Below are 20,990 nucleotides of genomic sequence, written 5' to 3'. Positions count from 1 at the left end.
GCTGGGCCCCCCCCCCCTCCTCCCAGTTCCATTTAAGTGCTAATATTTTTGGTCTGTTCATTTGTCAGGGAGAAAGGAAAGTGTTTTCAATTCCATGAAATAAATAATTCTAGGTATCAGATATATTTGAATTGTCATTGATCTTGTGAAATTTCTGAATAGACTTTTTTCTTCTTCTTTTGTGAGAACAGGAAGAATTCAGATTTCCTTGGACCCAATTTTTTCCCCTAGTGTTTCCTGTAGGGTGTATGTGCTCACAGGAGAGAGACAGTAAAAAGAAAAGTAAGAAATCACCTCCTGAGGGGATGGCCATGCCACAATCTGCTGCAATCCCTCTTCCATTCTCCTCTCAGGATTTTGGGCATGCATCCCGTGTACTCAATAATTTTTTTAGTTTTTTTTTTTTTTTTAAAGAGGTTTTTGCATTAGGGTGCATGTGTTCACTGGGGGAGAGAAATAGACACAGTGAGAGGAAAGGTGAGAAATCACCCCCGCCTCTGGGGACATGACCACATGACAATCTCTTCTCCTCTGTGTTCCTCTCAGGATCTTGGCACCCATCATGATTTTCAGGTTACCAGATCTGGGACTCAAGCTGCGATTGGCAATGTGGGAGTCTAGTGATGTCACCACTACGCCATGTGCTGGTCCCCCCCATTGTGGATTTGAAGCCACTGGGTTCGGGACTCTATGCTGTTGGCCATGTGTAATCCAGCTGCCTTAACCTCCGTACCACCTGCTGACTCCACCTTGGATCAAATTTTAAAACAGTATTCCTGCAGAAGAAAGATAATAGAGATTATAGTAGTTAAATTAAAAAATCTTTGTTCTTTTTTTTTTTTTTTTCCCTTAGATCAGAGATTGTGAATTATAAGAGGTCCATGCGGTAAATACTGTAAGCTTTACTGGCTGTGTGGTATCTCCCACTCGCACTCAGTCGTTCCTATACCAGAAAGCAGCCATCGGCCATGTTCAGACAATTGGGGCCACTCTGTTTCCACACAACGTTATTTACAGAGAGGTGGAAGGCTAAATTCAGGCCAGAGGTGGTCTGCCAGTCTTGGGTTCCGAGCCGCCGGAGGTGTGTCCTGAGGCTTGAGTTGGAAGAAGGTAGGATCAGTGACTCAAGAGTGTTTCTGTTAATAAAACGAAAACACACCCTGTAGATGGGATGTGAATGTTGTGAGATAATTTAAAATCCAGAACTTTAAGAATGCTCTTAGAATTCTTCAGTCTCATTCTTTCCCTTTCTCGAAGTTTTTCCTACCTCGCCCCCCAGCCCCAGTTCCCTTCATCCTTCTCCCCTCTCCTTTCCCCTCCCTAACATTGATGGAAACATCTGGTATTTTGCTCTTAAGCATATATGTGTGTGTGTGTGTGTGTGTGTGTGTGTGTGTGTCTATATAAACAATTTGTGTGTGTGCATTTTTTTCTTTTAATAAATACCTGAAGATTTTTTTCAAAAGTAAATATTTCTAACCTGATCTTTAACCAATAGAATGTAACACTCTCCCTCAAAATGCCAACCCTAACCGACACAGACTGGGATTAAACAAGTCTAGGCTTCTAGACAAAGAAGAAAAAGTGTTTTCTTATCTTTCTGGGTGTACTGAAGCAGAAGTTAACTCTTTGCTTCCAGATTTTTCCCTTACCATTGAGAATTGCTGGTGGTCCTGTATTATTTTATTATGCACTAGTAATTACTAGGGAGTGGGTGGAGAGGTAGGGAGGAAGGACAGAAGCCTGGGGAGGATGGGGAGTTTAGCTTACAGGGAATCTTGACCAGCATACGCATATAAAGGAGACAACTGTGAAGTCCACAGCAGCAGGTGGATTACCTGGGTAGTTGAGCCTTGAAGACACAAAGGGAATGATAGAGGAAATTGTCATGGAGAAAAGCGTCCAGAGTTGGAGTTCAATTTACCTAACATTTCTTGAGCATTTTTTGTGCCTACCTTGTGCCTAAGTAGGCATAATAAGACCTTAACAATGATTAACTTAAACAACGACAAATACAAAAAAGTAACAGTTCATACACATATGCTAAGATGTTGGGGAGCCACCAGGTGGGATGATGGTAAAGGCGCAGGACTCCCACATGGCTGACTGTGGTTTAAGCCCTGAACTCGGTGGCTTGAACCTCATGCTGAGTGCTTGTGTGTGCATGCCCAAGATCCCAAGAAGAGAAGAGATTGTGGTGTGGCCTGGGGGATGATTTCTCACTTTCTCTCTGTCTCTCCAGTGAGTACACCCCCTTATAGCAAAAAAAAAAAAATCTCAAATAAATAAATAAATAAATAAATAGAAATAAAGCTGCTACTATTCTGGGTCACTGTTCATGCCTACAATTGACTCTGACAATAAACTTCACCTTGGGTGCCAGCCTGGTCATGAAGTGGTTAAGTGCTATGCATTGGGAGCCTGATCCCATATGACCCAATGCAGTTCAAATCCCACTGTGGCAGCTTGAAAAACATGCCGTGGGTTGTGAACATGCATGCCCCAGATTTCCATAAGATGGAGAAATGGAGAAAAGAGATTGCGGTGTGATCGTACCCCTTGGGGAATGCTTTCTCTCCCTCTTTGTTTATGTCTGGTGAGTGCACGTACCTTCTGGTTTTAAAAAAATATTAAAAAGTGATTTCACCTTGAAATGGATGACATAGGAAGGTCAAAGTAACTACTCTGGAAAGACCTAAGTTCATCCCTACAGGGCAACACCAAGGTCAGAGGTGACTTTCTACCTAATCATTTTTTTTAAAAGAATTGTTTTATTTAACTTTATTTATTTATTTATTTATTTATTTTAATTTTACCAGAGAGGGACAGAGTGAGAGCGAGAGTGAGAGCGAGAGCAAGAGAGAGAGAGAGAAAGTGAGAAAGCAAACTGCCAGGTCTGGGACTCAACCTCAGTCGGCCATGTGGGAGTCCAGCACCCTTAAGCACCATGCCACCTGCCAGCCCTTCCATCTAATCTTTAAAGGATAAAAACTAGGATGAAGAAGAGTTTACAGTAGGGAAAAATTTCTCAAATGAAGTAATTGGACATTAAAATCTCCCATGGGGCTCTAAAAACACATTGTAGGACCTCGCCTACAACCAACAGAAATGGAACTTTGGGGATGAAGCTCAATGGTTTACATCTTTCAGAAGCTGTCCACCTGATCCTAGCACCTGTCTGGTTCCTGATTGTGACCCAGGGTAGGGGACCTCCAGGAACAAGAGAGCCTAGACTTCTGCTCACCCTAGCCTGCGATGCTCTTGTGGGTTTGAGACTGGTGGGGTACCAGCAGGCTTCCAGTCTGGATACTTCCAGTGATTCTGTAAATACCTGTTATTCCTTCTCCCTCGAGCAAGATCGTTGGGAAGGCTCTCCCAGGGAGCTTCACTTCGGGCCAGAGTGGGTGTGTAGACCCATTCGAGCCCATCTGTACCCACAGAGAATGTCCTCCCTGTTCCGTGTGAGTGGCTGCCACACTGAGGACCCCCAGGCATGCTGTGCTTAACAAGCAGTTTCTTATTGATCCCCCTTCCTCACCCCCAGTTACCACTTCAGTTCTTTATTGCAAAATTACTTGGGAAATTAGCTTTTTCAGCTGCTCCCCAACATTCTTTCTTACTTTATCCCTGTCATTCTACCAAATCCTTGTCAAGGTCAGGTTGCTAAACCTTGTAGCCAACGCTCATTTGTCATCTGACTCTTTCAGGAATGTTTGGCTCAGATGGTCATTCTCTTCCTTTTTATTTTTTTCTTTCTTTTTAATTGCCAGAGGGTACATGTACTTGCCAGAGAGAGAGAGAGAGAAAGAGAGAGAGAGAAAGGGAGAAGGAAGAAGCACCTTTTAATGGGGCGTGGGCACACCACAACTTCTTTTTCTCCATTTCTCCATCCTGTCAAGATCCGGGGCACACATGTACATGTACTGGCATGTTTTTTTTAAGTCAGCAAGGCAGGATTAGAACTGCAGTCATGTGGGGTTGGCTTCCCCAACCAGTAGGCTATTAGACTGGCCCTGTTTCTTTTTCTTTTTTTTTTTTTTTAAAGAGTTTATTTATTGCTTCTAGGAGAGAGACAGATACCCCCAACTGGGTCTTTGTGCTACGGTCCCTCCCTGGATCATGGCACATGCCCACCTAAGGAGGTCTTGGAAGGTGATCTGTGGATCTTATCACATGAGTTTAGTTACTTCTGGGTCTCTTGTTTTCTTCTTGAAGACTTTAACATTTGGCTTCTGGAATTTTCTCTGTCAATATTCTTTCTACTTTGGTGGCTATTTTTTTTTTCTTTTTCAATTTGCTGTTGAGCACATGCACTCTCTGGAGGCAGAGGAGAGTGAGATAGCATCCCCCAGGGAATGGCACACTGAATTCTTCTCCAGTCTCCTTTCAGGATTTGGGCATGTATGCACATGTGCTCAGCATGTTTTCCAAGGTCCATGGTTCAGGATTTGAACCTCATAGCCAGCCCTGTGGGATCCAGACCTCTTACCAACCACACCACTGGCTGGCACAGTAGCTATTTTTTATGAGTCTCCTTTGCTGGGTCTTCCCTTCTTCCCCATCTCTAAACTGGTGTGCGCTTAGACCTAATCTGCATCACTCTCGTCCACTTCCATCCTCTAGTTGTCATCATCTAATCCATGGCTTTATGTACTGCTTATGTTCGGGGGACTTCCGGGTTTCTGTCTCCTGCATGGACCTCTCCAGACTCATACAGCCCAATGGCCATCAGATGTTTCATAGGCATCTCAAACCTACATTGTTCAAAAATTGAATTCACATATATATGAATCCACACATACACATACACATACCATTTTTAGTTGATTCTAGTATTGAGCAAAATTAGGAGAAGTGATTCTATAAAAAAAGCCTTCACATTTTACAGCCTAATACACTTGTCATGTAATCTGTGGTCTTTAATTTCTTGAGTAAAAGCAATACAATTTTCATTTTTTTATGAAGTCATTAAAAATATATATTGCTATAAAAGTAGGGGATGTTCTTCTAGGATTGATTGGGGTTTTATATATTTGTCTTGAAACAATCTAATTGGATATGGAATTTCAGCAAGATTTGATATGATTTAATAGTAAAAAATAAAAGTACACCTTTGACTTCTCTTAAAAAAAACAATAATAATAATAAAGTCCTACTGTCCTCGCTCTCCACCCCCTACCTGTGTTAGTAAATGCCAGCCTCAGCTTTCCAGTGGTATAACCTCAAGCTTATCCCCCACTCCCATCCAACAGTAAAACCAGTTCATTTTACTCTCAAGTTGTAAGCATACTTTTAAAAAGTTTGTGGAAAAGTCTAAGTTTATTTTGGTTTAAAAAATATATTGAACTCCATGCATAATTTTTTATATGCATTTTCCATGAATTTTTTTGAAGGTCTAGAGCCAGATCATCACTCACCGTTTCTTTTACCCTGGACCAGGCTCCCATGACCTCTTGCCTGGATTATTGCAAGTCCCTCTTACTAATCTTTCTCTGGAGTCCTCTCTAATTGTTTGTCAGCACCTCAGCCAGCGTTGTCCTTTCAATTACTCGTCAGAACATGTTACTTCTTTGTCCAGAATTCTCCAGTGGATTTTTTTCTCATTCAGAGTAAAAACCAAAGGCTTCTGACTTCACCCGTCAGCCTTCTGATTTCCTTACCACGCCCTTCGCCCTTCCGTCGCCAGCTCGCTGCTGCCTCCGGCTATTTGCTGAGTCTTTCCTAGAATGCTCTTCCCCAGATGTCCAACTTTTCACTTCAAGTCTCTGTTCAGATGTCATCTTACCCACAGCAAGGCCATCTCTAATGACACCATACTAAATAACCTCCTCCCCCAATACTTTTTATCCCTGCCATGTTCTTTACCATTATCTGACACAGAACAATTTTTATTTTTATTTTCACCTTTTATCAATAACTTGCTTACCCTGGCTCTCCACTAGACTGTAAGCTCTTCCAGGTTGGGACCTTGTCTTTCTGATTTCTCTGCCATTGCCCCAGTTCTTACAACAGTGACTGGTACGTAATATACGCTCAGTAAATATTTGTAAGATGAATGGAAGTATTTAGACCTTATAAGTTATCAAGACCAGTCATAGCAGTTATCCTTGACCAATGGGTGGTAAATAAACAACTATGGGGAACATCAGATGGCATAATGACTATGTCATGGGACTCCCACGTGGTTGACCATGGTTCAAGCCGTGGACCCAGCTGCTTAAAGCTGACACCAAACACAAGCGCATGTGCCCAAGATCCCAATAGTGGAGAAGGGACTGTGGCGTGGCCATCGCTGCTGGTGGTTGGGGGTGGTGGTGATTTCTTGCTTTCTGTCTCTCTGGTGAGCGCATATGCCTTATACCAAAAATCTTTCTAAAAAAAAAAACAAAACCTATGAAAACTGAGAAAGACTTTCTAGCATTTGAAATCTTATGGTATTTGTAGTGTTTCTTCTTTTGAGGACAGATGCAAATAGTATGTGATCTAGGGTGACTAGGGACTAAATTTATTAGGAATTAAATTAGAGAGTAAAAGGCCTTCTAGCAAAATGAAGGATTAGAGTATTCTATATAGCTTGTCACAGTGGATTTTCATATAAATTCACTTAGCAAATAGTTGTTGAATAAATGAAAGCACATTAGTTGTTGAATAAATGAAAGTACATTACCAGTCAACCTTCTGTGACTTGTGTGTATGTATGTGGTGGGAGGATTATTAAACTTAGTCTAGTCTACAGTTATAAATATCATTCTGACTAGATATTAAGATTTATTTTTTCCCGAAGAGATTATTTAAAAATAATCCTTCATTTTATTTTATTTATTATTATTATTAAATTTGATGAGAGAGAAAGCAAGCAACCAAGCCCTGAACTCAAACCATGGTCAGCCATGTGGAAGTCCAGCACTTAAACACCATGCTACCTGCTGGCCCCTTCTCCCTTTACTATTCTTCATCCTTCTATTATAGATGAAAACCAAACTATAAGTAGTTCTCAATAGTGTGTAAATGTCACAGAACAAGAAGTAGCTTCTTATGAAATTACAGTATCTTAGTCTATTTTATATCTTGAAAACTATATTTTTCATGAGTTTTGGCTTTGTAGCTTATATGTCATTGCCTTATTTCTTTAGTGTATTATTAACTCGTTTGCCTCCTTTGTGTGACTCCATCAATCTCCCATGCCTTACATTCTCTGGAGTAGGACTTGGTTGAGTGGAGTGAGTGGCTTTTGGCCTCAGCTTGGATGAGTGGGAGTAACTGCTGGCCTCATTCCTTTTGCTCAGCTCCGGGATTTCAGGCATGCTTGTGACCTACTAGCCTGATTTAGGGCTGGTATTGAGTCTTGTAAGCATGAGGTTTGGTCTGGTAAAGTGCTTTTCCCAGTTCTTGGCTTAAAATTTCACTTGGGAATCTTGTCTTCTTTGGTAAAGATATTAAATAAAATGACAAAGATATACAAATTAGGATAAATATATTATATGTTGGGATGATGGAAAATCCCAGGCTTCTAACAGTAATTTGTACCTAGTTGAAATGATCCTCCAAGTGTGTCTGACCTCCTAGTGTCAAGAACTCTCTCTCCTCACGTAATGGTTGTGTGATGATCTTATGTTTAATTACTGTGTGAAGTCGGATTACAGTGACCCTTCGGTTTAGTGAAGAGTGTGTGGCATTTTTGCATATTGCAATTGGACAATGCCAGGAGAAAAATTTTATTTTTTGAGGATTGCTACATTAGATCTGCACCCTGGTTTTATTCAGTAGTAGCACTAAGTGGTCCTTGGGGGGGTGATAGGGAAAAAGTAGAATTGTCTTCTTGGCTTAAACTTTAAATTTGATACTTTACAGAAAAATAGTAAGTTTATCTTCACTCAAATCAGACCATCTATATTTATAATTAGCAAGTCCTGTCTATCATTACCACTAATGAAATGCCCTGTAAATGCAGATAGTAAGCAAAATTGATAATTTTTACAAGTATGCAAATTAAATTATTTAATAAAATAATCTAGCATCCAGAGTTTAAAAAAATTGCTGTACCATCTATTTTAAAATGTTTGTTTTCCTCTTAGTAGTCATGGCCATACCATCATTTTATAAATAGTCTCTGGTATAGAATTTTATTAGCTTTGAAAATTTTGCGGACCAGCAGTTGGCATAATGGTATTGTCACTGGTCTCCCACAGGATTGACTGTGGTTCGAGTCCCAGACCTGCTGACTTAAACGCACACCAGGCGCATGTGCATGTGTGCCTAAAATCCTAAGGGGAGAATGGAGAAGGGATTGTGGCATGGCCATCACCCCTGGGGGAGTGATTTCTCATTTTCTTTCTGTCTCTCTGGTGAGCGTACGTGCCCATACATAGCAAAAATCTCTCTTAAAGAAAAAAAAAAACTTAAGGTGCATTAATTTTTGCTCTCTCATTTTTTAGTATTTGTCCATAGGGCGTGTGCACTCGCTAGAGAGAGAGTTAAAGGGGGAATGTAAGAAATCACCCCTGGGGACATGGCCACTCCACAAACCCTTCTCACTCTCCTGTCAGGATTCTGAGCACCCACCCACACACGCCTGGCATATTTTCTAAGCTGCAGATTCAGGATTCAAACCAGGAAGTTGGCCACATGGGGCTCAATTGTTTTCATCACTATGCTACGTGGCTGGCTCTTCTCTTTTATCTACTTGCTTTGTTATATTTCCTTGTAACATCGTAGACTTGAGACTGTCCGTATTTCTGCTCTTTCATCTTAGCGTGTCTGTCACTAACAGTGGCACAAGGGTGGGAAGCATTGCTAACCATGTGGACTCAGAGAACATGGCTGTTCAAGCCTTTTGTTCTTCATTCGAAAGGGATGCTTTCTCAGATTGTAGGTTCTATTGTAATTACTGTGATAAATTCAGTTAAAAATTCCATTTTATACAGAACTGTAAAGGTTCCTTGTCTTCATTTGTAAATCGTGTTGATTTAAATGAACTCCCTGTGGCACTGTCCCCTTGCACTGTCCCAAATTGTCATTTGGCTGATTGGCAAAGGAGGAGCCAAGAACCAGGGGTACTGACATTTAAACAAGAAGAACAGGATAGTGAGTTTGTAAAAGGAATTAGTTTGAGGATGAGTCCTAGGTGATAAGCAGTGAGGGTGAGATTTTGAGCAATTGGAATGACTCCTCCGTACCCAGGTCACCTCAGTGCATGCTGTATGTGCTCAGCTGTCCTGATGGCCCGTCTGGGTCTGCTCGAGGATCCCACATTCAGCAAGAACTTGGCTCTGGGTTGTCTTAATTGGTAAGGCTTTATTTGTGCGATCGGTCTGCCGAGGTGGAACAATAACAGCTGGTATGCAGCTGGACAGTGTTGTCCTGGGAACTCTCGTTTTAGCCAGCAGTTATGCTAACAAAACTGAAAACGTTTTCAAATAGTTGCTTTCTCTGACTACTGTTTGTGTTAACTGTTTGGAGTGTCCCTTTTGGTAGCCTAAACACACACCGTCTCTGATTGACTTTGTGCTACAACTTTATTCAAGTTTTATGTTCCTGAGATCCAGTAAGGGTGCAAGAAGAGCGTTCGTTTTCTGGTTTCTGAAGAGTGAGCACACGTCAGAACAGTTGTGAGCCAGGGACTCCTAATCTGATATTCTGAATGAGTTTTCTTCTTTTGATCCAAGCCATAGAAGGGCGTTTTGAAAGTTTGTAAAATTCTGTATGGTCATTGTCGTTCATTCTAAACCACAAAGGAGGCTGTTTCATAAGATCCTCATGGAATTCTTCTGAGCCGCCCGTCACAGAGAGGCATTTATATTCCCCAGCAGTCGGTACTCAAGTCCAACTCTAAGGCAGGAAGTTTCTCCCCTACTCAGAGAGCTCAGAAATACTTCACCACGTAGGAGGCTTCAGCAGAATTCTTTGGCTTCCCACTGTAGGTGCACAGAGGCTGGCTTCTCATTGTGGAGGCGGCCCCCTCCCCTTCACTCCTCCCCTGGCCTGCAAGGACTGCGGGATTCGGAGCAGGCAGTCTTAGCTAACTTCATGTGCTTCATTCTAAACGTCTGCACTTGAGGTTTCTTTCTTTTTCTGTTTATGGAAGGAATGTGGTGGGGGAGGGAGAGAAGCAGTAGAACATTCAGAAGCTAAATATTTTCTTAAGGGTGTGTATATTCATGGGTAGTCTTATGCATGAAGGGGAGGTGAGGAGTGGAAGATGCCCTAGTCCTGTAGTGGCTGAAGCGTATCCAGAACCAGACTCGGTGGTTTCCTTAATCATCTGGCTCATTTGCTCTACCTGACAGTCAGACCGTCAGCTTTGCTTGCCCCTGGTGTGATGGTGATACAGGAGGGTTCTGGGACTGGAACTCACAAGGCCCGGTCCTGTTTTCTATTCATCTACCCATTTCCTGGATCTCCTTCCCTTGTCGACCATGAAGCAAATAGGATGAAGAGTAGGGGAGCAGGTCAGTGCTCACCTGTGGCTGCTTAAAGGAATGAATAAAAGCAAACTCCTTAGTTTCGCAGTTCTTGATCCAAGGTTGCAGGTAATTCCAGCTAACACAGATACCTCACGCCGTGGCCCCTCCATTCCGTTTCTGTATTTGCTTCTTATTTATCGTCAAAGTAGCCTCAGTGTCGTGTCTTGTCCTATTACACCAGTAAAGGGAGTGGTAAATGCTGCTGTAGAAATCACACCTGCTCAAGGATGTCCCTGCATGGGCATGACCTACCCTCGTCTCAGTGGCCTTATCTCTGCCCTGGAAGCCTTTCCTCTGTGATCTCTTTGGCTTTGAAGTATTTACATCTCTTCAGATATTCCCCACCCAGCATTCCTCACTGCCTACCTCAGCAGGTACTCTTGATTTTTGCTTCATAGGGAAAAAGAAAGTCACCAGTTAGAATGCTCTCAACATCTGTGTCTTGAAACCTGCAAAGTTGCTTGCGTTTGCACCCACATACAAAGCAAGGGGGCAGGTTTCCTGCTGCCTAGAACCAGTTCTCCAACTGGCACCAAATCCTATTCTTGTGTCCCAGCCTGTTTTCAGCCTTTCCCTCTCTGCTGACTCAAGCACAACAGCATTTCATACACACGCATCCACTCATCCCTCCTATCTAAAAACAAAAAAGAGAAGAAGACAGATTGTCACTTGACCCTAGATCTCCCCCCCCTTCTCTTCTCGTTTTAGCCAAATATTGTACCAGCTTGACCACATTCACTGTCTGCCATTCATCCTCAGTCCCAAGCACTATGATCTCTGCCCTGGAGCTGCTTTAAAGTGCTGCTAACACTTTAAATGACCTCTTGTGGCCTGAAGCCAATAGTCACTTCTTAGTCTTTCCCTTACATGGCTCAGCAGATATTTTTTCCCAACTATTATTATTACTATTTTTAAAAATTTTGCTATAGGGCACTTGGCTCACAGAGAAACAGAGAGAGAGAGAGAAAGAGAGAGAATGAATGAATGAGAGAGAGAGAAGGCAAGAAAGCAAGCTGCTAGAACCTTGATCAGCTATGTGGGAGTTCAGCACCTTAACCACCACACTGACCGCTAGTCCCTTATTTTTCAGTTTTAAGACTTTTTTTGGCCATAGAGTGCTTACACTCGCCAGAGAGACAGAGAGAGAGAGAAAGAAAGTAAGAAATCGCCAGCCCCAGAGCATGTCCACACCACAGTCCCTTCTCCTCCAGTCTCCTCTCAGGACCTTGGGAATGGGTGCACAGGTGCCTGGTGGTATTTTCAAGCTGCCGGGTCTGGGATTCTAACTATAGTTGACCACGTGGGAGTCCAGCGCTTTAACCACTACGCCACTTGCTGGCCCCTCTGTTAGCAGATTCCAATCTCATTGATTAGTCACTCCTCAGAACCCCCTCCCTGGCTCCCGCGCTCTCGTACTCGCCCTCCTCCGTCTGGTTGCCCTGTCAGTCTCATCTGTTACCGCCTCCTCTTCTTCCTTTGCTTTGGCCGTTGGTGCTCCTCAGGGTTATTACAAAGGCCCACTCTCTATGTGTGCAGCACACTCACCTCATTGGTCTCCATCCGACCAGATCTCCCATGGCCATCGACGCACTCATGCATCCCAAATCAGCATACTAACTCAGACGTCGCTCCCGGGCCTTCAGACCACTCACATCCAGCTCCTTCCCGGACATTTCCTCTTGTCTAGGCGACCTGAAGGCACCTCAAGACTAGCGCATCCGAAACTGAACCAGCTCCCCATCCTGCCCCTGCCCTTGCTTCCAACCCTGCCTAACCTCTGTTCTCTCGTTCGGTGAATGTAGCACTCTACTTTCGGTTGTTTTTAAACTAGAAAACTGACTGTCACTCTTAATATTTCCACCTCATGGGATGACAAAAAGAAGTTTTGACAGTGGGACACAGTAGAGGAAGCCTCCAAAATGGCTTCTAATCAATATTGGCTTCCCTTACCTCACTCACATCTATCCATTTCTCTCCATTCTAACGCGCTGCTCTTAGTCCAGTCTCTCAATTTCCTGATTATTGCCTTATCTTTTTAACCTCCCCTCCTCAATCCTGTCCCTTGCACCCTCATCTCCACACTGTGGCCAGGGCGATTCTTTTTCTTCCTTTTTCCGTCTTTGAGTGATTCTTCTAATAGTCAAATCTGATCATGTATTTCCTAGCGAGAACCCTTCCATGGCTGGACACTGTCCTGAGGTTGAAGTTGCTCCAAGTGACTTGGGCCTGGCGTGCTCTTCTCATTTACCTCATCCCCAGCTGTTCTGTCTAGTTCTAGCTGGCCTCATAATGATTCTCCAGTGATCACCCCTCCATAGTCTTTAGGCTTTTATGCAGTGATAGTTCATCTGCCTGGACAACCAAGCACTTTGCTAATAAGCTCATGATCCTAAGCATTGCTTAGGCCTTAGGTTTAGATGTCACTTCCTCTAGGGAGCATTTTTGGACCTCACAAATATGGCTTTGGTGACCTTCCTCCATGCTCCGCACACATGATGCAGTTCCTTGTCATGGAGTCACCGCCTGCACTTGCCCCTGGATGGATCGCCACTCTGAAGGTGGTGTGCGTGGCTGTCTCGTAAGAAAGCTGGGGAACCTCTGAAAGCTGGGGAACCTCTGTACCGATTGCTCCAGAGCTCCCCTCCCTCCTCCGGTTCTGGCCATAGGTTAGTGAGAAAGCAGCCCTGAAATCGCGGCTCTGAGCCAGCAAGGTCAGACCGACACCCACAAGCTAGGCTGCCACAGAGTGTCACAGTAGCAAAGTTGCTTTCTGGATGTTTCACGCTGTGGCTCTGGGTCTACGGCCCAGATGCCCGTTTCTTTCCCTGTGTGAGTTGGTAGTGTGGATGGTTGTTGGTCTGGAGCACCAGATACCCAGGCCCACTCACCTTTCTTCCTTTGGCCCTGTCTGCTGCAGGTTGGGTTGTTGATGGACAGAGACATCAGAAGGGTAAGGAGAGAAAGCAGAAAGGTCAGCATGATCTGTAATCTGCAGGTTAGCGAGTCAGCCTATGAGCATCTCAAGCCACCTACTTCTTAAAACAAAATTGTTTTGGGGCCAGCAGGTGGCATAGTGGTTAAGGGCACTGGACTCTGGCGTGGCTGACCGCACTTCGAATCCTGGACCTGGTGGCTTGCTTTCTCATTTCCTTCTCTCTCCTTCTCTGTCTCTCTCTGATCAAACTGGAAAATAATGATAAATAAATAAAGTGAAATAAAATAATGCTTTGGGGAAAAAAACTAAATTGTTTTGCCACTCTTAGTGAGTCTCTGGGATGAGGTAGATACTGTTCTGTAAGTTCACCCTCCTGCGACGGTGGCATCTTGACATTTTTGACAGAGGAAGAGATACAGGTTGAGCAGGTGCTATGTGAACTGTGTGTGTGTGTGTGTGTGTGTGTGTGAACTGCAGTGTACCCCAGGGAGAAGATCCATGTTTATATAATATCTTCTGGCAACTTAGAGCCTGATGTGTGAACATATTTGGGTCCTAGTTCAGGAGTTTTTTTCATAAACCCTATTATAATAATGCCTTATATTTTATAGACCTTTATAATCCATCCATTAGGGGCAGGATCTTAGTTTGACTTCCAACAACTGTTTGCGGTAGATGGGGCAGGGATTATCATCCTCATTTTTACAGGGGAGAAAATGGCAGAAATCATACAGCTTGGGCTGGCCCTGTAGCACAGTGATTAAGCTCTGTGCTTTGGGAGCTGGCTCCCACATGGCTTACTGTGTTTGGAATCCTGGCCATAGCAGCTTGAAAGCCATGCTGGACACACTATGGATGCATGCTCCAAATCCTGACCAACGGAGGGATGGAGGAAGAGGAATTGTAGCCTGACAGTGCTCTACGGGGGTACTTTCTCTCTTTATCTTTCTCTCTCTCTGGGGAGCACATGTGCCCTCTGGAAATTAGGAAAAGAGAGAGAGAAAGGGAGAGAGGGAAAGAAACCATACAGCTAGTAAATAAAGGAGTCAGGGGGGCCAGCAGATGGTGTGGTGGTGAAGGGCGCTGAACTCCCACATGGCCAACTGTGCTTCAAGTTCTGGACCTGGTGGCTTACTTTTCCACTTTCCCCTTCTTTCTCTCTCTCTCTGTTCCTCTCTGGTCTAATTAACATAAACAAACAAACAAACAAAATAATTCTTTAAAAAAAAGAGTCAGTTCCCTGACTCAGGTCTCAGAAAACTCAGTCCTGTTTTCTTTCGGTCATGGTACATGGCTTTATGTGCACAATTGTGTGTATGAGCGCGTGTTGTATATATGAGGGACAGTTGATTGAACCGCTTCTATTGTGTCATCAGAAAAGTCATGATGCGGTTTCACATAGAAAAACTTAGAAAAATACATCATGACTTTTCCGACGACACAAGAGATCAAAACCAATTGAGAAATAGTCAAATATGGCTCTTCACTTCAGTTTTGTTGTAGATAAAGCTAGGTTGAAGAATGTGGCCCAGACACCCAACTCACATGGGCTTTCTGCTGCCTCCGCCACCCCGAGCAAACCTCACACTTAGTCCCAGTTCCAGCAGCAGGACAACGGCAGGCCGTACCTCACACAGAGTCAGCACCCTGTCCCGTAAGGAGGAGAGCATGAGAGGACAGGGGGACATGGCAGGAAGCTAGAGTGGGCTGAGGGGACACCAGGTCACACACAAGTAATCACTCCTTGTCCTTCAGGAACACGTGGGGTAGGAATTGAAGAAGGGACAGCAGTCTTCCCTCAACGCTTCTGAAAAGGCATAAATTCCTGTTCTGTGGGTCTTATGGGAAAGGGTTAGTATGGTTTTTCCTAAAGAGGTAATTCACTGGGGAGAAAAAATTACCTTGAGTGCAGAGACCAACCCCTCAACACTGTCTAACACATCCTGACTCCCAGTGTACACCTAGGGCTGAGGGTGTACTTATGCCCCACAAATACTTGCTGACCGAACTGTGATCTTCCCTATGGCTTAGACATAGCAAAGGACAGGTTGAGCATCCCATATCCAAAATGCTTGGAACCAGAAATGTTTCAGATTTCAGATTTAGTTTTTCGGATTTTGGAATATTGCATATGTATCATGTGCTATCTTGATAATGAAAGTCTAGACATGAAACTTGTTTACATTTCAGATACACGTTACTCCCATAGCCCAAAGCTAATTTTTACAGTATTTCTCTATTGGAGTCTTTGGACAGTGACCCATTATATCAAATTCCATAGGCATGGATTTTCCTCTTGTATCAGTGCTCAAAAAGTTTTAGCTTTTGTAGACTGTTATGTTGCTGAACTCCCATATAGTCAACTGTGGTTTGAATCCCAGACACAGCAGCTTAAAACTCACGCCGGGCACGTGTGTGTACGTGCCCAAAATCCCGAGAGGAGAATGAGGTAGAAGGGATTGCAGTGTGGCCTTCCCTCTGGGGGTGGGGTGGGGGGCTAATTTCTTGCATTCTGTCTTTTTCTGGCAAGCGCACATACCCTATAGCAAAAATAGCTCTTAAAAAAAAGTTTTAGATTTTGGAGCATCTTGGATTTTGGATTAGGGATGGTCAACCAGTATAGACATTATCAGAAATAGAAATTAAAACAGTTGTATTTTTTTTATTCACCTGGTCAGTAAACTGTCCTAACCATAAAACCAGGCTCTGCCAGTTGCAGGGAACTGTCTGACGCACTGCTGGCAGCCCACGAGCTCCTCCCTCTCCCTACCCTTCCCTGCTCAGAGCTCACTTTCCCATATACTCTCCTTGAAACATACTCATACCCTGCCTCTTTAAACACCTTTCTCATTTTTTTCCTCTTTCTCGTTTCTTTGTTCAGCTATTAAAGAAGAATTTTTTCCTCCTATTCTATTCACTGCTTCATTTCCTAAACACGCCATTTTTTCTTTTCCCAAACTTCTGTTTCTTAACTTGGTGGATACGTGGAATATTGCTGATGGTGTTCTTCCTGCATCAAGTAACATCACAGTTAAAACAGAATAAGTTTTAAAAATCTTATTAGAAAGTCAACAAATAGTTTCTTTTAATCTTTCCATCAAGTTTTTGCTAAAGCACCAGCGTTAAGAATAAACGTGCTGGGGCCAGCAGATGGCGTAGTGGTTGTTTCACTGGACTCCCACATGGCCAACTGAGGTTCGAGTCCTGGACCTGGTGGCTTGAAACTCACACATATGTACATGCATGTGCATGCCCAAGATCCTGGGAGGAAAAAGGGATTGTGGCATGGCCAAATTACCCGGGGAGGGGGTAATTTCTCACTTCTCACTGTCTCCGTCTCTCTCCAGCAATCGCACATGCCCTGAGGCAAAAGCTTCATAAAAATAAAAAAAAAAGAAGTGTGCTTTTTGTTCCAATTTTGTTTGTTTTTTTGTTTGTCTTTTGTTTTTCTGTTTTTTTTTTTTTTTAATGTAATGGTAAAGTACATCACGGATCTGAACTACCTGTTTTTATTGCAAACAAAATTTCATCAGTGCACGCCAGAAAAGGCCTTTCTTTATGAGCCAACCTGTGAATCCCTGATGATTTGTTCTTTTGTGAGGAAATGTGCACCGTGTCTGGTTCTAGGGTGGTGTTAGGCACAGCCACTACTGTGTTCTGGGATGCTCTCGGTCTAAGGTGCACAGGGCAACTAGTATTCTCTGCCAAGTTCCAAAAGACCGGGAATAGAGGGGACAGCTCTTCATACATACGGCTCAGGAACTGCGGTCTGTCTGTCCCACAGGAAAAGCTTTCGACATCACCTACGTGCGCCTCAAGTTCCACACCAGCCGCCCGGAGAGCTTCGCCATTTACAAGCGCACGCGAGAGGACGGGCCCTGGGTCCCTTACCAGTACTACAGCGGCTCCTGCGAGAACACCTACTCCAAGGCCAACCGCGGCTTCATCCGGACAGGCGGGGATGAACAGCAGGCGCTGTGCACGGATGAGTTCAGTGACATTTCCCCCCTCACCGGGGGCAATGTGGCCTTCTCCACGCTGGAAGGAAGGCCCAGTGCCTACAACTTCGACAACAGCCCTGTGCTGCAGGTAGGCGCCACAGCTGAGCTCGGGAGCCCGTTAGCTGTACCACACACAAGCGAGGAAGGTGAGGTAGTGGGTTGGGTCAGAGCAGAAGCTCCTTCAGCAAAACAGCCAGACTGCAGCCTGCCCTGCCGGGCACTGGTAATAACCGAAGGAGGGCTGGGCAGTGGTGCCGTAGGCGACTGCAGCATTCTGTGAGCAGAGTCACATGGCAAGACTGGCAATTCACATCCAGAAACCCGAGTACGCCAGACACTGGCTTGTCCATGGTTTAGTCTCAGGCTGGGGGTGGATCATGGCCTCGAGACCCTGTTGGGGGAGCTGTACCTCTCTCTGTCTCTCCTTCACTCAGAAATAAATAAATACTCTTAAAATTTTTACTTATAGGGGTCCTGGGAGGTGACGTGGTGTTTAAAAGCACCGGATTCCCACATGGCCGACCATGGTTTGAGTTCTGGATCTGGCAGCTTGCTTTCTCACTTTCTCTTTCTTTCTCTGTCTCTCTCTGGTCAAATTTAAAATAATAATAATAATAATAATAACAAATGGAATTAAATAAATCTTTAAAAAATTTTTTTTATTTATAAAAAAGTGGAGGAACATAGTTTTACTCCTACTTCCTGGTTGATGTTTTTTTTTTTTTCATGCACATGGATCCTGGGATATAAACTTTATAGATGTTTTTAAAAGTTCAACAATTTTAACTTTGATTCCTGTACTTGAGGTGGAAAGATTTTGCTCCTCATCTTTTGAAGATGGCACTTGATCTTATAATCAGTTTTCTTGTGTTCTTTCTTACCTCTTCTTTGATTTGGCAAATTTAAAAATACCATATTTATTTGTTTATTTGTTAATGCATGCATGCTAAGAGACATGTGTGCTTGCCAGACACAGAGGAAGAGAGAGGTAGAGAGAAGTGAGAAATCACCCCTGTGGGTGGATGGCCATGCTGCAATCCCTTCTCCTCCATTCTCTTCTCAGGATTTTGGGCATGCACACACACATGCCTGGTGTGATTTTCAAGCTGCCAGGTCCAGGATTTGAACTGCAAAGTCAGCCATGTGGGATCCAGCTACCCTAACCACCACACTACTGACTGGCCCATAAAAAGTGTTTTAAAAAACTATCCAGAGGAAACAGTTGAAGCAGATATTTAAGAATGCCACCTTCCTCCATCATTATATAAGGTAATTTTGACCGAGTTTGTCTGGCTGCTACTAATCATTCAGAAACCTATCCTGGAAGGGACAGGTGTTAGTGGCAGGATGTTCATTTAGTTACCTACAGTATTGTGCTGAAGCATTATGATAGAAACTTTTATTTTTTTATGAACGGAATTAAAGATTTCTTTTTCCTCATGACTTCTGTGTGACTGTTGCTTATGCACCGTATTATGGAATCTCTCCTGGATTGCTCAGATTTCTGTGAACTTTCCCTATGTCCTGGCAGTATGATTATGGAAAGACCGTGAGCCTCGGGCCCTGCTCAGCACGTTAGCACAGAATTGGAGATGCTGCCATCATGGGGAAGTGACCATTTAAGTGGGGCCAGCCTAAGTGACTAAGGCGAGAGGGGACAGATATGGATTTGCAAACACTGTTGTGATTTCTGAGTAGAAAATCCCTCCTGTTTTGGGGGACTTTCCTAACTTTGTGTCTTCTTTTTCTTTCTCACTGGAATTTATCTCAGTAGTCAAGGACTCTTTTTCTAATTTGGTCTGTATTGTTTTGGACAGTGGCAAGAGATGAGGATATATTTCTCTGTGGGCCCAGTTCCCTCCTGTGTATTTTTGTAGGCGGCTGGGAGATTGTGAATGTGAAAGCCCTTGGTAAACTGAGGCTATAGGGAGCAGTGAGAACGTTTGCTAAGGCCTTCCAGAAAAGTGTTTCTTGCGATGGAGATTAGGCGTGTTCAGAATAAATGGCAGAGAGTAGCTGATTTTGATGGAAGACAATGTAGAAGACTGGGGGAGTTCCCGGGAGAGAGTGGCCTACAAAGGCTCTCTCAGCTGATAGCCAGCACAACTTTGCCATCTTGGGGTGCTTCCCTGTCCTGGAGAAGACAGTAGTAAAGAGTGTCACGTCTACAGTTGTGGGGGGCCAGCTGGTGGTGAAGGCAGCTGGCTCTCATATACATGTCATGCCCGTGTAACAACCATGTGACACATGTTGGCATGTCACATACATATGTATCAAATAGGTCACTCACATGATGCAAGCATGTCATTCATGTTAGAAGCATGTGACACATATATCACTTACATGACACAGGCGTGTCAGCAGCATCTCACACAGGTCACGTGCATATCTAAAGCTTGTAGACCATATGACACGTACATGCCAGAACCATGTCGTTCACATGTCACAAGTATGACAAGGCATGCCAACATTTCTCAAGTATCTCAGTCACATATCATAGGCATACCGCACTTATGTATCACCCACGTAACATACATGCCACATGCATGTTAGAAGCATACCACCACCTGCTGGTAGCATTTCACTCATGTGTCATTTGTATGCAAAATACCACCCTCAAACTGGTTTTAAACAAGCATGATTGATTATTTCTCATGATTCTGCATTTGCCTGGGTCCCTCACCTGGCAGGTCCCTGGAGGTCTGAGTCCCTCTCTCCCTGTGGTCTTCCAGGCTCAGGAGGCTAGACCAGGCTTCTTCACATGATGGGGGAAGTATCCCACGAGGGCAAGTCCCCGCGCGCAGGGACTCAAGCCCCATTGATGCACATTTGCTGATGTTCCCTCCCCAAAGCTAGTCACACGCCTAGTCTAGGGTTATCGTGGGAAAGGATGCGACAGTGTGGGTACTGGTAGACATGGTTCATTGGGATCAGTATTGTGACCATCTACCACACGCGTGTACATCTGGCTAAAATTAATTCAATGAATGGACATTTATTCTAAGAGCATAGACTTCGTAAAGCCTAGGCAGAACTGTGCAGCCTTCGTTCTTGTCTACTGCTGTCACAGGCCACCTACCACCTTGCTCAGCTGTGGTCTCTTCAGATTCATCCGCCACTCAACAGAGATTATTTCACACATACCACATGCTGACACTAGGGAAATGGCAGTGAAAAACAAAGTTCCTGCCCTCACGGTACAATCCAATGCTGACACTAGGGAAATGGCAGTGAAAAACAGAAAGTTCCTGCCCTCATGGTACAATCCAGTGATAGGGGCAGGGGCTTATGGAAACTGACAGTATAAATCAAGAAAGGGCAACAGGATTGGAGGAGGTCCCATTTTAGGGTGAGCAGGGAAGGCCTCACAGACAAGGTGATATTGTGGGGAGGGTCAAGACACACACACAGACTACAGCTGATTGGCTCAGGCCAGCATAGCGATTACTCTGTACTTGATCCGTCAGTGTGGACTCGGTCTGTGGGGAGGGGTCCACATCTCTGTGAGCTCTGAGCTGGTGTCTGTCTGGATTCGGGTTGGGAATAAGGGGCATGTGTGCTGAGTACCTGATGTGTGCCAGGCACTTAAGT

General features: G+C 44.1%; 1 protein-coding gene across 1 annotated transcript in view; it reads left to right on the top strand.

Annotated features, from left to right (window-relative positions):
- LAMC1 (laminin subunit gamma 1) overlaps positions 1–20,990 on the top strand; it is a gene marked incomplete at its 5' end in the record, with an annotated part of 175,653 nt that overhangs the window by 99,625 nt on the left and 55,038 nt on the right. The window contains 1 exon segment of the mRNA XM_014586067.1: positions 17,183–17,487. Within this exon segment, the coding sequence (XP_014441553.1) occupies positions 17,183–17,487 (305 nt within the window).

Source organism: Tupaia chinensis, unplaced genomic scaffold, assembly GCF_000334495.1.
Source record: "Tupaia chinensis unplaced genomic scaffold, TupChi_1.0 Scaffold000112_1, whole genome shotgun sequence".
In the NCBI taxonomy this organism is placed as follows: domain Eukaryota; kingdom Metazoa; phylum Chordata; class Mammalia; order Scandentia; family Tupaiidae; genus Tupaia; species Tupaia belangeri.
Note: the sequence above shows the minus strand (reverse complement) of the source record. Positions and strands in the feature narration are given on the sequence as shown.